The sequence below is a fragment of the Scyliorhinus torazame genome, chromosome 10 (genome assembly GCF_047496885.1).
Source record: "Scyliorhinus torazame isolate Kashiwa2021f chromosome 10, sScyTor2.1, whole genome shotgun sequence".
In the NCBI taxonomy this organism is placed as follows: Eukaryota; Metazoa; Chordata; class Chondrichthyes; order Carcharhiniformes; family Scyliorhinidae; genus Scyliorhinus; species Scyliorhinus torazame.
The window spans coordinates 161,762,479-161,783,361 of record NC_092716.1 but is presented as its reverse complement, the minus strand read 5'-3'; the positions used below and the strand labels follow the sequence as shown (position 1 = coordinate 161,783,361).

The window sequence follows — 20,883 nt, the reverse complement described above, 5'->3', positions numbered from 1 at the left end:
AATGTTGTGGGCTCAACTGCTTTCTGTGATAGTGAATTCCTCAGGCTCACCACCCAATGGGTGAAGAAATGTCTCCTCATCACAGTCCTAAATGGTATACCCCGCATCCTCTGACAATGGTCATGGACTCCCCTGCCATTGGGAACATCCTTCCTGCATTTACACTGTCCAGTCTTGTTAGAATTGTATAGGTTTCTATGAGATCCCCTCTCAGTCTTTTAAACTCCAGTGAATATAATCCTAACCGACTCAGTCTCTCCTCATACGTCAGTCCCACCATCCCAGGAATCAGTCTGGTAAACTTTTGCTTCATTCCCTCTATAGTGAGAACATCCGTCCTCAGATAAGGAGACCAAACTGCACACAATATTCCAAGTATGGTATCACCAAGGCCCTGTATAATTGCAGCAAGACATTCCTGCTGCTGTACTCAAATCCTCTCACTTTGAAGGCCAACATACTATTTTTGCCTTCTTCAATGCCAGCTGCACCTGCATGCTTGCTTTCAGTGCCTGGTGTACGAGGATATCCAAGACTGGCTGCACAGTCCCCTCTCTCAATCTATAGCCATTCAGATAATAATCTGCCTTCCTGTTTTTGCTGCCAAAATGGACAACCTCACATTTATCCACATTATACTGCATCTGCCATACAATTGTCCACTCACTCAACTTGTCTAGATCACACTGAAGCATCTCTACCGCCTCCTCACAACTCACTCTCCCACCCAGCTTTGTGTCATCTGCAAATCTGGAGATATTGCCTCATCTAAATCTTTTATATATATTGTAATAAGCTGGTGATCTACCACTGATCCATGTGATAACCCACTAGTTACTGCCTGCCATTTGGAAAAACACCCTTTTAATTTAATTACTTTTATTATCTCTAACTTCCCTTGCAAGCCATCGTTTGACCACCTTTCCCATTTTAGTTTTGTGCCAGACAGGAATGAACAATTGTTGCAGTTCACCCATGCGCTCTTTGAATGTCTTCCTGTGCCTATCCACCATCATCCCTTTAAGTATTGTTTCCTAATTCAATATAGCCAACACGCGCTTCACACCATTGTAGGTTCCTTTATTTAGAGTAAGGACTCTAGTCTCAGAATCAACCACGTCACTCTCCATCTTGATGAAGAATACTCTCACATTATGGTCACTCATCCCCAAGGGGCCTCATATAACTAAACTGCCAATTATTTATTTCTCATTACAAAATACCCAGTCTAGGATGGCCTGTTCTCTAGTTGGTTCCTCAACGAATTGGTCCAGAAAACTATCCCGTACACACTGCAGAAATTCTTCCGTCTACAGTATTGTTACTAATTTGATTTGCTCAATCTATATGCAGATTAAAGTCATCCATAATTACAGATTCCTTTATTGCACAAGTCTCTAATTTTCTGTTTAATGTCATTCCCAATACCACCAGTACAGTTTGGGGGTCTATATACAATCTCCACTAACATATTCTGCCCCATGGTGTTTCTCAGCTCTGCCTGTCCATATTCTATATCATCTGAGCTAATATCCTTCCTCACTATTACATTAATTTCCTCTTTTACCAGCAATGATTCCTCTTTAACCAGCAATGATTCAAAATGATTCAAAAACAGCTTTTTCCCCGCTGTTACCAGACTCCTAAACGACCCTCTTGTGGACTGACCTGATTAATACTACACTCCTGTATGCTTCACCTGATGCCGGTGTCTATGTATTTACATTGTGTACCTTGTGTTGCACTGTTATGTATTTTCTTTTATTTTCATGTACTTAATGATCTGTTTGAGCTGCTCGTAGAAAAATAATTTTCACTGTACCTCGGGACACGTGACAATAAATAAATCCAATCCAATGCAACCTGTTCCTTTTGTCTGTCCTTCCTAAATACTGAATACCCCTGGATATTCGGTTCCCATCCCTGGTCACCCTGCAGCAATATCTCCATAGTCCATACCATACCATACCTGTTTAGATCAATTTGTGCCATTAATTCATCCACTTTATTGCAAACGCTCGATGCATTAATGCACAAGGCCTTAAGGCTTGTCTTTTTAATATTCCTTTTCCCATTCCCATTATATTTCATTGTGGCCTTGTTTGATCAAGGCCCTTGCCGTCTCTGCCTCTCACTTTTCTTATTCCCCTTTCTGTTTTTTGTTTTTGTCCTTTATTCCCCCTCCTCTGACTCCTTGCATAGGTTCCTATCCCCCTGCCATTTTAGTTTAAGCCCTCCCCAACTACTTTAGGAAAGTCTCCCCCTAGGACATCAGTACCAGTCCTGCTCAGGTGCAACCCACCCATTTTGTACTGGTCCCACCTCCCCAAGAACTGGTCCCAATGTCCCACGAATCTGAAACCCACCCCCTCACACCGTCTCTTCAGCCATGTATTCCGCTGACATATTCTGCTATTTCTACTCTGACTAGCACATGGCGCTGGTAGCAAACCTGAGATCACTACCTTTATGGTCCTACTTTTCAACTTACTTCCGAACTCCCTATATTCTGCTTTAAGGACCTCATCCCTTTTTTTTAACCTATGTTGTTTGTACCAATATGTACAATAATCACTGGTTGTTCACCCTCCCCCTCCAGAATGCCTTGTAACCGCTCCGAGACATCTTTGACCCTAGCACCAGGGAGGCAACATATCATCCTGGAGTTTTGTTTGCGGCCACAAAAATGCATATCTATTCCCCTTATAATTGAATCCCCTCTAACTATTGCAGTCCTACATTATTAACTCCTCACCATGGTGCAAAACATTTGGCTGTTGGTCCTTTCCCCTGAGAGGTCATTCCCCTCAACAATATCCAAAGTGATGTATCTGTTTAGTGTCCCCAGCTGCCGCTCCAGCTCCGAATCCTGGGCTTCCAAGAGCTGCAGACACTTCCTGCACACATGCTGGCCTGAGGCTCTGGAGATGTTTCTGTCTTCCCAGCTAGAGCAGGAGCAGCACACCATGGCTTTGAACTCTCCTGCCATGGCTTGCCCCTTTAAATTAAGCCTTTTAGAAGATCCATAAGATCATAAAGTATCAATTACTCTCGGGCACTTCTTCCTTGGCCCTCGTTACTGCATAATATAGTCATTACAAACTACAGACCACAAAATATAGACCTTACAAACTATAAACGATGAAAGTAGTAAATACTTTCCCAACTACACTCAACCAATCAGCCGCTTCACATGTCCTGCGTTACTTTTGAATCCTGATGTCACCTCAAGAGCATCAAACGCCAAGCTAGCACTCAGTTCTTAGTCCGCTCTTTTATCCTGCCAGCTTCACTCTCAGTCTTGGTCTTTCTCACACTCCTTTATCCTCCTGCCTCCGCTCTCAGTCTGGCTCTTTCTCGCGCTACTTTAACCACCTTTCTGTCTCACTACTTCTTACACTTTTTTTTCTCCCTGGTTCTGTTCTCTAACCATATCTTATTTTGTTCACTAAATTATCTTATTTTACTCTGACTTGATTTAACTTTACTTCCCTATGGCTAGTGTTCCTTACTGAAATTCAAGGAGCCACTTATTTATAAAGTATCCGTTTTTTCTAGTTAAAGGTATTTAACACAATTCCTAATAGCAACTTCTCACCAACTATTGAATTACTGTTTTCCTGTGATATAACTCCTGGATTGTTTTCCAAATGCAGCCCCCTGCCCAGTAGAGGTATCCCTCGCAGGTCCGGTTGTCTCCGCTCCTGGAAGGTGTGTGAAGGCCCCGAGCCTGGCTCTGTATTTATCAGCTGTCCCAGTAAAAGTGTCCATTGTAGCTCCGGCTGTCCTACCTGAATTCCTCGGCAGCTCCCGTCGAAGGGCCTCGCAAGCTGCGCCTACTCCACGCCCGGGTGAGCCATAGAATCTCCGCCATGATCGAGAAGGCGACCACTTACGACAAGGCGATCGAGATCCTGTGAAAGCGTTTTGTCAAACCCATAAATGAGGTATCTGCCGGCAGCGCTCAGGGGAAACGCTGGACGAGTATGTGGAAAATCTCACCCCGCTCACCAGGAATTGCAACCATCAGGATGTGATGGGGGAAGTCCACATGAACCTGCACATCCGAGACGCCTTCATGTCCGGCATCCGTTCAACCTATATCAGGCAGCGCATCCTCAAAAATAGAGCTAAAGACCTTCAGGACACGGTAACACTCGCCACCTCACTGGAAGTGGTCCATCACAACCTAGGCACGTACTTCGCGGACCCTGCAAGCCCCCCTCGGACTTCCCCAGACTCGGCCACGCTACGGGCCTGCGCCGCGCGGCGACCCGCCCAGACCGGGGGCACATCGTGCTATTTCTGTGGGCAGGGCCAGCATCCACGTCAACGCTGCCCAGCCCATTCTGCCATCTGCAGCGGCTGCGGAAAGAAGGGGCATTTCGCGAGGATCTGCCTGGCCAGGATCAAGGCCCAGAAACAAAAAGCTCACCCGGCCCGAAAATCGAGCTCACAGGCCCGCAGGCCCGCAACGCTGCTGCGCAATGGCCGTACACGCCCCTTTCTGACGCGTCATTGGCCTCGTGCGAGTCATGGTGGCGGCCATCTTCTAAACCCGACACGTGCGACCGGCGGCGGTCATTTTGTGAATTTGACTCAGCTGAGGACTCAGACTACCCGCAACTGGGAGCGATCACCCTCGACCAATCGCAGCCAAAGCATCTGCGGAACTCCAGTGGTGGTAGTACGGTCCGGGGAAAAGAAACGGATGGTCGTGGACTACAGCCAGACCATAAACCGCTTCACGCAGCTGGATGTGTAACCCCTTCCCCGCATAGCAGAGATGATCAATCGGATCGCTCAATACCGCGTATTCTCCACTGTCGACCTAAAATCCGCCTACCACCAGCCCACTATCCGACCGGAAGACCGCCTCTATACTGCTTTTGAAGCAGCCGGCCGGCTTTTCCACTTCCTCAGGGTCCCCTTCGGCGTCACAAATGGGGTCTCCATCTTCCAGAGGGCGATGGAACAAATGGTGGACCAGTATGGCCTGCGGGCTACTTACCCGTACTTGGACAATTTCACCATCTGCGGCCATGATCAGCAGGACCATGACGCGAACCTTGAAAAGTTCCTCCAGACCGGCCGGGCCCTCAACCTGATCTACAACAAGGAAAAATGCGTTTTCCACACAACCCGACTAGCCATCCTCGGCTACATCATGGAAAACGGGGTCCTAGGTCCCAACCCCGACTGCATGCGCCCCCTTAAGGAACTCCCCCTCCCCCACAGTCTCAAGACCCTCAAACGGTGCTTGGGGCTCTTCTCCTATTACGCCCAGTGGTTCCCAGATATGCGGACAAAGCCCGCCCACTCATAAAGACCACGACATTTGCCCTGACGGCTGAGGCCCGGTCGGCCTTCAGCCGCATCAAGGCCGACATCATCAAGGCCGCTATGCACGCGGTGGACGAAACCATCCCTTTCCAGGTAGAGAGCGATGCGTCAGACATCGCCCTGGCTGCTACCCTCAACCAAACTGGCAGGCCAGTAGCATTCTTCTCCCGGGCCCTCACCGCCTCCGAGATTCGGCACTCTGCAGTCGAAAAGGAGGCACAAGCCATTGTGGAGGTTGTGCGTCACTGGAGGCACTACCTAGCCGGTAGGAGGTTCACCCTCGTTACCGACCAATGGTCAGTCACCTTCATGTTTGATAACGCACAACGGGGCAAAATTAAAAATGATAAAATCTTGAGGTGGAGGATCGAACTCTCCACCTACATGTACGATATTAAGTATCGTCCAGGGGAGCTCAATGAGCCCCCGGATGCCCTATCCCGCGGCATGTGCACCAACGCGCAGGAGGATCGCCTGCGGGCTATTCACGATGACCTCTGTCACCCGGGGGTTACCCGGCTCGCCCACTTTATCAAGTCCCGCAACCTACCGTACTCCACCAAGGAGGTCAAGGCCATGACCAGGGCTTGCCAGATCTGCACGGAATGCAAACCGCACTTCTACCGGCCAGACAAGGCTCGCCTTGTAAAGGCCTCGGGCCCTTTGAGCGACTAAGTGTGGACTTCAAAGCCCCCCTCCTGTCCACCAACCGCAATATCTACTTCCTAACCGTCATCGACGAGTTCTCCTGCTTCCCATTCGCCGTTCCCTGTCCCGACATGACCTCGGCCACCGTGATAAAGGCACTGCACAGCATCTTCATCCTGTTTGGTTTCCCCGCTTATATCCACAGCGACCGGGGTACATCGTTCATGAGCGATGAGCTGCGTCAGTATCTGCTCAGCAAGAGCATCGCCTCGAGCAGAACAACCAGTTATAACCCATGGGGAAACGTGCAGGTGGAGAGGGAAAACGCGACAGTTTGGAAGGCTGTCCATCTGGCCCTGCGGTCGAGAAGTCTCCCAACCACCCGCTGGCAGGAGGTCCTACCCGATGCCCTCCACTCCATTAGGTCACTCCGCTGCACGGCCACAAATGAGAACCGTCACAATCGCTTGTTTGTCTTCCCCAGGAAGTCCACCTCTGGGGTCTCGCTTCCACCTTGGTTGACGACTCCGGGACCTGTTCTTCTCCGGAGGCACGCGAGGAGCCATAAGGTGGACCTCCTGGTCGAGAGGGTCCAACTGCTGCATGCGAACCCCCGATACGCCTACGTCGCGCACCCCGACGGAAGGCAAGACACGGTTTCCCTCCGGGATCTGGCACCCGCTGGTTCCCCCACTGACGCACCCCCCCTCGCGGTTTCCCTACGGGATCTGGAACCCGCTGGTTCCCCCACTGATGCCCCCCCCCCGGGCCCCCACACCACCGGTAGACACCGACCGCGCCCCCCCTAGTGCCCCCCCTCCACACTCCCTGCCGGTGCCGGCACCTCTACCCCCAGCTATTCCCCCAGCTATTCCCTCTGCCCCAACCCGGACGAAGGCTCCGACCACCGTGCTCCCGATGTACCCTCACCAAAGATGTCCGTGTCCGCTGCACCTCCGCCCAAGCTGAGTAGGTCGACGAGGACGATCAGGCCGCCAAAAAGAATAGACATGTAATTCCACTTCACCCCCGACGGACTCTGCGTTTTTTTTAAACAGGGGGTGAATGCGATGAATGGTTACTGTACCCTTAACACCATGTAGGTGATGCCCCTTTAAGACCGGGTTTGGAACCCTGGGGGACTCCACCTCCATCTCTGCCCATCAGGGAGCCGTATATAAGGTGACGCCCTGTAGGCGACACTCAGTGAGCACTCATCTCTGTAGCTGCCTAGTTCTCTGCTTATTAAAGCCTTCATTTACCATTCCACACTCTTGTGTCGTTATTGAGGGTACTACACCAAGCCTCGCTCTATATTTATCAGCTTCAACAGTAGAGGTGTCTGCCGAAGATAGCCAGACATAGTAGAGATGTCTGGCTGTCTTCACTCACGGATGTGAGACAGTAAACTACGACCAACATCATCATGTGAAGTAGGTGGGTAAATCGCCACAACCCACGTGGATCTGTCGGCATCTCTCTCTATTAAGAACCACTTTTGTGGGCCACAAATGAGCTAAACCGAGTTAGTAAAAAGAAATTTAGTTTATGCACAGTAATTATATTTACAATATACATCAGATCCATACTTGGCCGACTTTATCCAGATCTTAACCAGGAATGATCTAGGGCTCTCCACAGCCTTATCGGGGGAGCTTGTATTCGTGGAGAGACTGATTGCAACAACCCTGTAGGCCTTGTATGGGTTATAACAACCACCCTACATCAAGCATGGAGAAGACAATGGGTAAAGTTTCACATCTACCTCAGCTGGAATGGGAATTGAACCTGCACTGTTGACATTACTCTGAACCACACACAGCAGTCATCTAGCCAAATGAGCTAACTTTGGAGAATAGCATGGAGCACCAGAAAGATTTGTAGCCTAATAGGCCTTGTCGTGAACCTGTCTTTTGTGACCATCCCCAAATCCTGGAGTGGGAATATGAACACAGAGCCTCCTGGCTCAGAGGCAAGAGTGCTACCAACTGGACCACAGGACCTGCAGTGCTCCCTATTGACTGTCTTCAAATAGTGCATCTCCCCTTTCAGGGTTGTCTTGAAGTGTTATCTGCATTTCAGGAATAGCCATCCACCCCAGTTGGCAAGCAGTTGCATTCAAATGAGGCTTAACCACAAAAAAAATTGATTGATCATCCAACCAACATCGTTGGGCAGACAGACTAGGCACCCTATCCAGAGTCTGTTATATGCCATATTTAGAAATTGGCCCCCATGAGCCTCTGTGCATCGTACACTCACTTACCCAAAGAAAAGATTGGAGAATTGAATCTCCTCTCAATTTGTCCTTTCAAATTATTGAATTTTCTTTGTTTTTGTTTCAGCAACAATTGCTGATGGCATCATCACAGGGAGGTTGAGCAGAGACAGTTTGAAAATATTGCACCATTTAGTGTGAGATAGCTGGACAAACATACACAGTTAACATTGACACTGTCTCAAGCTAATATTTGCATCTCTGCTGATGCTTAAAGGAAGTGATCTAATAATATCATCAGCACTTTCCGGCTAAACTGTCGGCTTGCGTCCACCTGCCATTTAAACACTGGAGTCCACAGCACCTTGTTTCAGGTAAACACGTGTATTTCTTTCTTTGTTTTAAGTGGGTTCCTACAAATAAAAGGCTTCCTGTACAGGAGTGAGATTGCCATGCTTGCTTGTGGCTAGCTGACCTGTCACCCCAAGGCTGATAATTACAACTAGCACAAACATGTAAGAGTGCATTTCCTCTGGTCTTCTCCTGAGAAGCTGCCATTAACTACGGCACCACCATATCAGAGATGTGGCAGCAGAGGAGGAGAATGCTGGAAGGAATTTACCTCATGGGATGGAGTTCGTCATTGTCTTTCACCTCTCTGCCCTTAACTAACATCATTATACCACCAGCATTGTTTTACGGGTATTCTAGGATCAGGCACCATGGCCCAACCAGTGATTAGATGATGCATTCCTAGGTGTTGGAGGTTGGTGGAAAAGAGCTGGGAAAAGGGCTATAACTGGTGGAATTGGAGGATTCCTGGGCAGAAAGTTCAGATTCACTCATCATACAGCAGTGCCGGCAGAAAAGGTGGAACCTTTCCACTTCTGCACACCACCCATGCAATCCAACAGGATTTGGAATAAATCTGCCCTTTCATCTCTCGGAGTCTGTAAATAATATAAGCTGACACCTTATTCACCATTCTTAGAGCATCAATCCATGTGTACACCATTTGCCTCAACAGTGAGATCATTTACATTATTGTGCCTGGAGACCAGAGAAACACAGGAAAATGAAAATGACCAGAATTAAGGTTAATTTTTAGCAGAAACACTAGGTTAGTTCCACATTATTATTTGACAATCTGAAAATGGATCAAGGCTAGGAGAAAGAAAAGGTTTCCAGGCCTGTCATGGTGAGACCGTCACAGGAGATTTGGGGGGGGTTGGCAAAAGTCAATCTTTTTCTGGCGGGCCCAGACGATCCTGGTGGTGGGTGGAGCTGGAAAGTCCAGCCCTTACTTTCTGAAACAAAATTATTACATAAGAATATAGTCTGAAAATACTCACCCTCCATTTTTCTCATTCAGCTTCTCCATGTACTGCGCTAGGACATCCACCACCTCATTCTCGCTTAGCTGCAGATTGCCTGAAACATTACACCTGAGATCATTCCAGTCCGACCGCAGGAGCTCAAAGTCCATGGAACTGACGCTGAATGTCCGTTGCCAGTTTATTGACTCCTCCATCCAACCTCTCTGCATCTCAGTATCCTCATAACTGTAATCGGACAGTCCATCATCGGTAACCTCAAACTGGTCTGTGTACGTTTGCTGGGATTCACTCAGGTCATCAGTCTTCCAGTACGGCATCTCTTCAGCATCATTTCCAGCAGCCAAGCCTGTTGATTTCAGCTCCTGCTCTTCTTTGCGAAGCATGGCTTCTTCCTTACCCAAAACGTCCTCCTTCATGTGGTGAATGCGAGGTGTCACAGTAATGCTGTGTCTGTTTTTGTCACCTCTATGCTGCTCCAAATTTCCGTGCAGTGGCTTCCAGTTCCTACTCACCTTCTGGGTTGTTGACCTACGAAAAGCATCATTGTTGATCTCTTGCACTTCTCCCTCCTTTGAGGTGTTGCTACTTAACCAAAACATTTTATTTGTGAGGTACAGTGTTGTCTTTTTCCCCTTTGTAATAGAAGCCATGTTCCTCTCTCCATTTTTGGGGCTCAGGTTTTGCGGTTCAGCATTCGTTGCACTGCTATGGAGGTACACTCCAGGGAACAAATCCTTGGCCTTCTCTGCGTGCAGTGTCCTTTTCTTCTTTTCCTGGGGTCTTGTCACATAGATTTTGTTCTGCAGCTTCCTGGGCTCACTGAGGCTTTTTTTGTGTATTCCTGCATGAGCAGAGTTACTTAAAAACTGTTTGGTTTTGCTGGGAATGAGTGGAATAGAAATTTGTGGCTGCAAGTTGAACAAGCTACCTGTACCGGGCTTGGACAGAGCTGTCTGGTTCGCCGGCTTTTTATTCAACCCTTCTGGAGTGAACTTGGCCCAGGTAAGGGACCTGCTTTGCCTATTGTTTAGCTTGTGAAAGAGGTCCATTTCCTGACTGTTGTAGGTAGCAACTGATGAGGGCACATTACCTTCCTGAGGAATTGGATCTAAGGCTTTTTGTTGCGATTTCACAATGTGGTTCTCTTCGGACATGGGCTTTCTCTTGCGGCTGAATGGGTTGCTGTCAAGGTAATTCCTCTTGTCCACTACTGATGGCAGAAGCCTCCTCTTTGCAGCCGCTTGGTCCTGGGTGAGACTGCTATTTTCAGGCTCTTTAATGTTGCTCTTGTTCCATGCTACCTGACTCTTGCTGAGTATGGATTCGGTGTCTACTCCTTCTGATTCTTCCGGGAAATCTGTAAAGCCCAAAGGAGGGGGGGGGGGGGGGGGGGGGAGGGGGGGAGGGGGGGGTGGTAAAGAATAACTATTTGTAAAGCGACAGAGCAGTAAAACAACATGAAAGAGCTGGCCCATGAATTCACTTGTTCCTGTTCTCAGGCATGGGATATGTGATTTGCATTCATGCTGCCTCCTCGGTTGAATGATTTGAATGAGCAGCTAAAGGGTGACCTACGTTACTGACTGTCTGAACTCTCAACAGGGGGTCTAACAGCATTTTAGGTTAGCATATCTTCAGCTCTTAAAGGCAGTCTGCCCTCTTAAAGGGAAGCTGAACTGCAATCATGGAGACTGCTGCTGAAAGTCAGTACTGCAATTAAAAAAGCAGCTAATGGGTTCAGAGAGGACTCTTATGGTCACAGATATAAATTTGGAGACTTTAGTCATGGTGGGCAGTAGGAGGAGGGATTCTGTCAGAATCTATACAGAAACAACTTCAGAAGGGAATGGGACCAAATAGCCAGGGAAGTGAACCCCAGGAGTATGGACCCGAGGATCAGGTTGGATGAAGTTTAATGACCTCACCAAGGCCAGTGAATGCATGTCAAAGAACATCTCAAATCTACTGCAACACTAACCTCTTAGGCTGCTTAACCTACCATACCCCATCACTCATACACCAGCAGTTCTTAGCACCTAGGACTCACACGCAATGTTCAAATACTCCACCCCACCCACCTATGGATAGTCAAGGCTATGGACAGTGCTGGAAAATGGGATTAGAGTAGATAGGTGTTTGGTGGCAGGTGCAGACACGATGGGCTGAAGGGTCTCTTTCTGTCCTTATGACTACAATAATGCCATCCTCACAACCACCACTCGCTGCCTCCACATGCATCTAGCTAATGAGGTACGGCACCCAAACACCATGCTTCATAACACTTACATTCTGCCCTCTCTCTCCAGCAAGGCACAGTGTCACAAAGTAGAAGAGGACAAAGGGGTAGTGGCAAGGGGCAGGCACACCTTCATCCTCTCAGCGTCTCTGCATCATAGGGTCAGTTGTGAGAGAGCCCGTATTGTCCGCCATCGCCAACAGCATTGATGTTTATGGCACGTGCCTGCCTAGCGGCACCACTCAACTCCCAACTCATCCTAATCCTGCTATCTAGCATGTGACTATGGGTCTCATGCTTCACTCTCCACCCCTACTTCCTTTACTTCAACATTTCCCTTCTTATTTTCTACTTTCAGACTCACAAGAACTCTCTCCTGCCCAGCCACAGGAGGAGGTCAGAGAGCAGCGCCACACCAGTGATGAAGAACTCATGTCACATGATCTATCACTTGCAGACAACAGTTCAAACCTTAGCATTACTGAAACTTTAGAGGCTAGCATAGGGTCAGGATCTGCGATGTGGTGAGTCAGCTGGCACAAGTGGGCTTCAGCCAAGCGAGGGGAAAAGGTAGAGCATGTATCAGGTCACCAGGGAGCAATGTCACAGACAAGTTCCACTGCAGGGGACCCAGATGAGGATTTTGGTGCGGTGCTCTGCATAGAATCTATAGAATCCGTACAGTGCAGAAGGAAGCCATTCAACTCATCAAATCTGCATCGACCCTCTGAAAGAGCATCCCACCCAGGCCCACTGACCCGACCCATCCCCACAATCTCTCATGACCTGTACATCTTTGGACACCAAGTGGTAATTTAGCATGGCCAATCCACCTAACCTGCACATCTTTGGACTGTGCAAGGAGACCGGAGCACCCGGAAGAAATCCACTCAAACATGGGTAGAGGTTGCAAACTCCACACCGTCACCCAAGGTTGGAATCAAATCCAGGTCCCTGGCATTCTGAGGCAGCAGTGCTAAGCACTGTGCCACCCTTACATGCTCTCACCATTGCCAGTTTATCTATTTTTTCAATAAATTTAGAATACCCAATTAATTTTTACCAATTAATGTGCAATTTAGTGTGGCCAATCCACCTACCCTGCACATCTTTTGGGTTGTGGGGGTGAAACCCACGCAAACACGGGGAGAATGTGCAAACTCCACACGGACAGTGACCCAGAGCCGGGGTCGAACCTGGGACCTCGGTGCCATGATTGCCAGTGCATCTTGTTGTTGCCTGTCAACCTACCAGCCCAAATTGCTATTGCAACTGCCGAGGCATCTACAGTCTCCATGCTGAAAGCCAGGAGCCTTCCATCAGTCATGCTGAAGCCAACAGGTAGCTCAAGTATGGGCAAAGACACTCACAAAACAAGCACTAAGGGAATGTGCAAAGGTAAACAGGACACTTTTATTTGTACAAACGCACATGTTTTGGGGTAAAGATGTTCTGGAGAGTTTACTGTTCGTGACTTTTACTGCAGGATCTTGGCCTGGAGGATGATGTAATGGGGTATCCCAGATGAATGGTGAGATAAGGATCCGTGCCGAGCCCTGGTGGTAAGGGGCCCAATTGAATGGCCTCTCTCTTTAAGGTGTTAAATCATGCAGCCCTTTTCCATCCAATTGTATCTCAAAACACTAGGCAGGATTTGACCGCTGGCATCGGGAGCCCCGTGTCGGGAGCAGATAGTGGTCCCAAGCCCACCCTTGGTGGCAGCAAGACCCGCGTGGCAATATTCTTGAAGGTGGTCTCTGTACTTGCCATCCTGTTAAAGATGGTGAGTGAACGTCCGATGCTGCTGGTGCCAAATCAGAGACAAGTCAGCTCGAGAGCCTTGGCAGCCTCACCAAGAGAAGTGGGCACAGCTGAGACAGGTTGGCGACATTGAGGGGTCCCAAAATGTAGGCACCCTCAGAGGGGCAAAATTAAATTAATAAATCTGTGGCCACACCGGTAGGGCCCTCAGATGGGTGGGGGAACTGTTCCAGATGCACTGTTGGGCTGCGTTTTCTGTATGCAGTACCCTCTTTCGGTACACACTGGAACCAGCGGCCGCACGATTACCACAGGGAGGCCACCTCCAATAGGCTGTTGGCCTCAGCCAACCACCAGCAAAGAAACAGTGAGTGCTCTAAATCAATATGCAAATAGGTTGCCTGCTGCTGTGATACGGGCAGCCATCATTTCCAAGGCCATCACAGGAAATATTCCCAATGGTTGGAATGTGTGGAAGTGCCATGTCACACAATTCCCCGCTATTTTCCAGGACCTGTATCATCAAGCCCGCCTTGAGGGGACAGGGAAAATTCAGCTCATTATTTCTCACCTATTTCTTTTATTGATTATAAGGCAGAAAAGAAAAATCCTTTGAACCAGAGAACACTTTGAAATTCATTGTATTCTGGGAATAGATTAAACCAATATAATTTTAAAGGGCTGAATCACAAGGTTGTTGTGTATGCTTCAGCTTTTTTATAATTAGCGACCAACAAATGTTGGTGAGGGTGTGGTATCACCATAATGCCAATTTACCTTGCAAATATCAATTTTTATTCATTTTCCCTTTCTGGTGGATTTTGGAGCTTTTTCAGATGAGACTTTTTAAAATAAAACTCACCAGTAAACATGGTCCCTTTAGTCACAGAATCATAGTATGCTTTCAGTCACAGAAGGAGCAATTCACTTCGGTCCACTCCTCCACCTTTTCTTCACAGTTTTACAATTGCTTCTCTTTCAGTTCTTGTATAATTCCCCTTTGAAAGTCACAACTGAATCTGCCTCCCATCACACTTTCAGTGCATTCCAGACCCCAATTACTTGCTGTGTAAGAAATAATTTCCTCATGTTGCTGTTGGTTCTTTTTTGCATCCTCTCGAATGTGTGGTGCCCAGTATTTGACACAGTCCTCTAACTGAAGCAGAACCAGAGTTCAATAACGATTCAATATAACTCCCTTGCTTTTCTACTCTCTGCCTCTATTTAAGCCCAGGATCCCACAAGCCCTCTGCAACCATTTTCTCAACCTGCCCTGCACCAACGATTTAATCTTGAGTCGCTTCACAAATGGTCGGTGTGGGATTTGCATATGTCTCTCCAGTGCAAGTGTTTGGACTTCAGAGCTGAAGTATAATGTTGGGGTATTGTAGAGGAACCTCCATTCTTTATCTGGTCATTGCTGCACCAGGTTGGGCATGCATGATGTTGATATATGTTGCCAGCAAAGGAAATGTGTTTCAATGTGTTTGTAAACACAACATTGCTCTCTGCTCAGGAGTAGACCAAGGAAACATGTCTAGCATTCCTTGCTTTTATTTCTATGTTCGCTAAGATAAGTAAAATGAGGGAGAAAGGAACAGGAGGATGCGTGGATAGGGTGAGATGAAGTAAGGTGGGAGGAGGCTTGTGTGGATCACAAACACCAGCATGGTCCTGTTGGGCCGAATTGCTTGTTTTTATTCTACGTAATTCTATGTAACAGGAGAAACCGGCTGATTGACTGGCCGGCACTCTTACCCTCTGGGTTATCGAACAAGAAGGGCTTGCTCTCCTCCTCGTCCATCTTCATATACTTGTAGAATCCAAATCTATCAGAAAGAAAGGACAGAAATTTCAAAGAAGACCGTGGATATGAGTTGAATGACAAAGCTTCAGTGGCTTGTGATGGCTATTCAATTGTGCAAACAAAAATTCAAGTAACTGATCCTAAAAGTACCAATAACTTTCGTAGCCTGGATAAGTACGGAGGAAGTTTGATACAAGGAGAGATATTCCAATGACTTTCTTATCTGTCTATCCCACAATATACTCATGTAGCTTCATTTACTCTCAGAACTTTCCATTGTTATATCAGAGCTGTTAATATGTTGTTGAGAGAATTCCACTCAGTGAATTGAGTAAGTATAATTACAGATGGGAGACAAATTCATCCACCATGTTTCAGAAATTAAAGACTAAATACTTTCGCCTATTATCCCATTAGCTATCTTGATACTGCTGATTATTAATAACAAGATTATAATGCAAATAACATACAGGTGTGAAAATGAGAGATATGCAAATGCATTTAACCATCACTCTGTCCCAAAGTGAAAATCTCACACGTCTTTAACTGTAAAATTTAATCTGCATCATCTTAATCTGCGGACATGTTTAAATTATTTTCTGAGTCCTCTTCGAACACAACATTTTTAGTTGCAGGATTTAAGTAAAGGTGATATACTGATATCATGGTATTCAGAAAATTGTGTGAAATGAGCCCCTCAATATGCTTTATGCATTTAGTATGTATTTGTTTACTGTGTATACCATAGATAAACAGATCTGGCTGTCACTGTTTGCAAAGTCTGATTGGTATAGAAGCAGTATTATTGCTTGCATTGAAAACCTGAATAACCAATACATGCACATCATAATACAAAGAAGTCACTGGAGGGAAATAATGACAATTGTTATTTTTAAAAACCAGATTTATAAGCCTTGGCATTCCAAAATGCCCTCCAAATCCGGAATAGGGGCCAGAAAGGTAACATGGAATGTGTTCCACAGCATCGCAGCCTTCCTGCTATTTTCTTCGGGCCAACTTTATGAGGAAGGAAAATTAGGTATACTAAATTCATACAAATAATGGACACATGGCTGCCATTGTATTTATTCTATTTTTGCTGTTTGAATCAGGCATCCAGGGTTCTGTGGCGAGTGGAGGAGGGTTACCCATCGAGTCTGCACTGACCCCACGAAAGAGAACATGACCTCGGCCCATGCCCCCACCCTATCCCCATAACCCAGTAACCCCAACTAACCCTTTGGACACTTTGGGGCAATTGAGTATGGCCAATCCACCTAACCTGCACATCTTTGGGCTGTGGGAGGAAACCAGAGCACCCAGAGGAAACCCACGCAAACACAGGGAAGAACGTGCAAAGTCCACACAGACAGTCACCCAAGCTGGAATCGAACCCAGCTCCCTGGGGCAGCAGTGCTAACTGCTGTGCCACCGTGGTGCCCTACAGCAAACTGGTGAGGACAGGTTTTCCTGTAGAGGAAGGAAGGCCTTCCAGGCGATGTGCCCCATGGGGGGAGATGTCAAGAGTTGGCCAAGGAGGTGGAGGGTCCTGAATTCTATGTTACATTTTAGAATTTACCTACAGCCAATTAGAAACCAAAGTCTGGTCCCAAAGAGGATAGCTGTCAAAATGAATTACAAAACCCTTTGTGAATTTATTAAGTGATATCAGATTGTCATAATTTAAACAGCACAGAAATAGTCCGTAAAGTCCAGTTCAGGAGATTAATTTTCAACTTTGCCTCAAGGCCAAACAATTCTTCCAATTCAAAGCCTCACACCAAAAACAAGCTTTTTCACTTCATTGTTGTCTCAAACTAATGTCTCTGATTTTTAAAAACTTTACTTAGGGTTCTTACTTTTCCAAATACAAAGGGCTTTCCCGGTAGAAACACTTATTTTCCGTTTCCATGTGAGTGAGCCTGGTGAAGTCATTTGGGTAGACAAAGGACAAGTAGACCTGTAAGAGCACACAAACAATATGGTAAGTACTGTGTGACTCCGAGCCGGGGTCAGTTCTGAAAATGTACACATTTCAAAAAGTGACGTTCTGACTTTTGAAAACATTATGGCCGTGAAATTCTGCAAGGCCCTCCTGCAGTAATGCTGGTGGAGTTTTCCCTGAAAATGGTTGTAGATTTGGTTCTATCAGATCTCTGGCGGACTTTCACCATTCTTACAGGAAGATAAGAAGAGCTTCTTGGAAATTTCAGGGTAATTTTCTCTTCTGAGTATACTTATAATTAGGGTGCTCAATTTTTTTCCTCAACTTTCCTGCCCCTTCCCTGTTCCCAAAGGTCCACCTCAATATCAACAACAGCAATTTTCAGTTACATAGAAGGAAAGAACTGTATTTCTGTCGCACCTTTCAGGACCTCAGGATGTCCAAATGCAAAATGAAATAATGACTAAATAGTCTGTTCTTAATGATGTGGGTAAATATTGACCAAAAAGGGTTACAATAAAGATAAATAGTGATAGATTGCCTAGGAGGCAGGAATAAGGAGCACAATTGAACTTCATCACAAAATGGATTCAACAGGAAGTTGAGATAAAACTATTATTTGTAAGGCTGTTATTGTGTAGAATTCCTTTTCACAAACTGTTGTTGCAACAGACTCTGTAAATTATTTTAAAAAAGGAATTAGATGCTTTCTTGAAAAAGATAAATATCAAGGGGCATGGAAGTGAACAGGAGACTGGAATTTAGTCCAAATGGGGAAAAAATACCAGTACAGACTTTGTGGGCTGAAGAGTTGTGAGACATATGACTGTGACAATTAAACTCCTTTGTGGTCAGGCCTGGATCTCTGTGTCTTAAGCCTTTAAGTTCTCTCAAGTCAAAATGAGTTAGCACTCGGTGAGGTCTTTAATTGGGTCCAGTTCTTCAGCTGCTTTATTGCACAAGAGACTGAGCTCAGCAAACATTGAGGATGATAAAACCACTTGGAAAATTAAGTTTAACTTCTGTATGCAAATTGTTACAAAAACTAAGACCTGGTGCACTAACCCGAGAGGGAGAGCAGCCAGAGCGGAGCCCGCGAAATATATCATCCTTGGGGGAAAAAAATGGCAGACCTTAACAACAAAGAGCAGACTGAATGTGATCTGTAAGACGGCATGGAGGATGTCGAGGATATTGAGGAGGATGAAGCATCTGAAGATGCAGATAACAAAGCTCGGCAGCTTACAGTTCAGATGATGCAGAATCCACGGATTTTGGCAGCACTACAGGAACGGCTTGATGGACTTGTAAGAAACCTATCTGATTATATAGAAAGCTTGCCAAAAATTGTGAAGAAGCATGTGAATGCTTTGAAGAATCTCCAAGTGAAATGTGCTCATATAGAAGCTAAGTTCCATGCAGAAGTTCATGAACTGCAATGAAAGTACGCTGCTCTCTATTAGCCCCTTTTTGACAAGAGAAGTGATATTATCAATGCTATCTTTGAGCCAACAGAGGATGAATGCAAATGGCAAGGAGATGATGAGGAGGAATTATCAGATGAAGTGAAAGAAAAGGTTCAAGTGGAGGAAGAGAAAAAAGATGAAGAAAAGGAGGAGCCAAAGGGAATTCCAGAGTTTTGGTTGACGGTCTTCAAAAATGTTGATTTGCTCAGTGACATGATACAGCACGATGAGCCTATCTTAAAGCATTTAAAAGACTTGAAGGTGAAATTTTCAGACCCTGGACAGCCAATGAGTTTTACCCTGGAGTTTAAGTTTGAGCCAAATGAGTATTTCACCAATGACGCAGTGACAAAAACATACAAGATGAGGTCGCAGCCTGATGAGTCAGACCCTTTCTCATTTGATGGGCCAGAAATTATGGATGCACAGGGTGCCAGATCGACTGGAAGAAGGGGAAAAACATCACAATGAAAACCATTAAAAAGAAGCAGAAGCATAAGGGGCGGGGCACTGTTAGAACAGTCACGAAAACTGTACCAAATGACTCTTTCTTCAATTTTTTTTGTCTTCCTGAAGTTCCAGAGAATGGCGAGCTGGATGTAGATTCTGAGGCAATAATCGCGACTGACTTTGAAATTGGTAATTTCTTGCATGAACGCATAATTCCACGAGCAGTGTTATACTTCACAGGAGAAGCTGTTGAAGACGACGATGATGACTACGATGAAGAGGGTGAAGTAGTAGATGATGGGGAAGAGGAGGAAGAAGCCGATGAAGGGAACGACCCTGATTATGATCCTAAGAAGGACCCAAACCCACCATCTGAGTGCAAGCAGCCGTGAAGTCTGCTTATGTGGCCTTGAGGAACAACTGCACTGTACTGGCTCAGTATAAACAACTAATAGTTACTTACCAGCCATATAATGTTTTGTATTTTCTTGGTAGGACAAATTTCAATTAAGAGTTTTTTTTGATTAATCTTTGGTTAATCATGAATCCTTGAATCAGCCAGTTCAGAACATGGGGCGAGATTCTCCGACCCCCGCCGGGTCGGAGAATCGCCGGGGGCTGGCGTGAATCCCGCCCTCGCCGGTTGCCGAAGTCTCCGGCACTGGAGATTCGGCGGGGGCGGGAATCGCGCCGCGCCGGTTGGCGGGCTCCCCCACGCAATTCTCCGGCCCGGATGGCCGAAGTCCCGCCGCTAAAATGCCTGTCCCACCGGCGTAAATTAAACCACCTACCTTACCGGCGGGACAAGACGGCGGAGCGGGCTCCGGGGTCCTGGGGGGGCCGCGGGGCAATCTGGCCCCGGGGGGTGCCCCCGCGGTGGCGTGGCCCGCGATCGGGGCCCATCGATCCGCGGGCGGGCCTGTGCCGTGGGGGCACTCTTTCCCTTCCGCCTCCGCCACGGTCTCCACCATGGCGGAGGCAGAAGAGACTCCCTCCACTGCGCATGCGTGGGAAGCTGTCAGCGGCCGCAACGTTCCCGCGCATGCGCCGCCCGGAGATGTCATTTCCGCCAGCTGGCGGGGTGGAAATTCGTCCGGCGCTGACCTAGCCCCTCAAGGTTGGGGTTCAGCCCCCAAAGATGTGGAGCATTCCGCACCTTTGGGGCGGCGTGATGCCCGTCTGAATTGCGCCGTTTTGGGCGCCAGTCGGCGGATATTGCGCCGTTTCCGGAGAATTTCACCCATGGTTGCTACAACTACATTGTGTTTTCTGGTTGGTTATTAATGGAATGGAGTTTTTAAAGTCGTGAATTTGTCATCCCACTATTACAGAAATTGCATTCTTCAGAATAAATTCTTGTGTTAGAGGCAGCACCAATGGAAGGCTTCTGGAATGGGAAAATTCAGAGACCAATATTTGTTTAGAAATAATCTGCTGGAGAACAATCAACCAAAGTAATTATTCTTCACTTCAGCCCTGTTGTCTGAATATATAAAACTGTGGAAAGCTTCATTTTGTAGTTGGATGGGTGTAACGTAGACTTTATACAAAATGATAGAAATAAAATTGTGCAACATGTCTGTGCTTACGCTAGCTGTGCCTTCATTACTCACGTTCCTGTAAACATGCAGTTACAGAGTTACTTACCAGGAGACACTCATTGAAACTATGG

At 46.8% G+C, this 20,883-nt stretch overlaps 1 protein-coding gene and 1 pseudogene across 2 annotated transcripts in view; one reads left to right on the top strand and one right to left on the bottom strand.

Annotated features, from left to right (window-relative positions):
• LOC140431000 (N-acetyl-beta-glucosaminyl-glycoprotein 4-beta-N-acetylgalactosaminyltransferase 1-like) overlaps positions 1-20,883 on the bottom strand; it is a 1,349,192-nt gene that overhangs the window by 222,770 nt on the left and 1,105,539 nt on the right. For both annotated transcript variants that reach the window (XM_072518891.1, XM_072518892.1), the window contains 3 exons: positions 17,210-17,310; positions 15,302-15,372; positions 9,562-10,903 (listed from right to left, as the gene is read on the bottom strand). In XM_072518891.1, coding sequence (XP_072374992.1) covers positions 9,562-10,903; positions 15,302-15,372; positions 17,210-17,310 — 1,514 coding nt within the window. The remainder of the gene's footprint in view (positions 1-9,561; positions 10,904-15,301; positions 15,373-17,209; positions 17,311-20,883) is intronic.
• On the top strand, positions 18,370-19,753 carry LOC140431002 (nucleosome assembly protein 1-like 1 pseudogene; annotated as a pseudogene).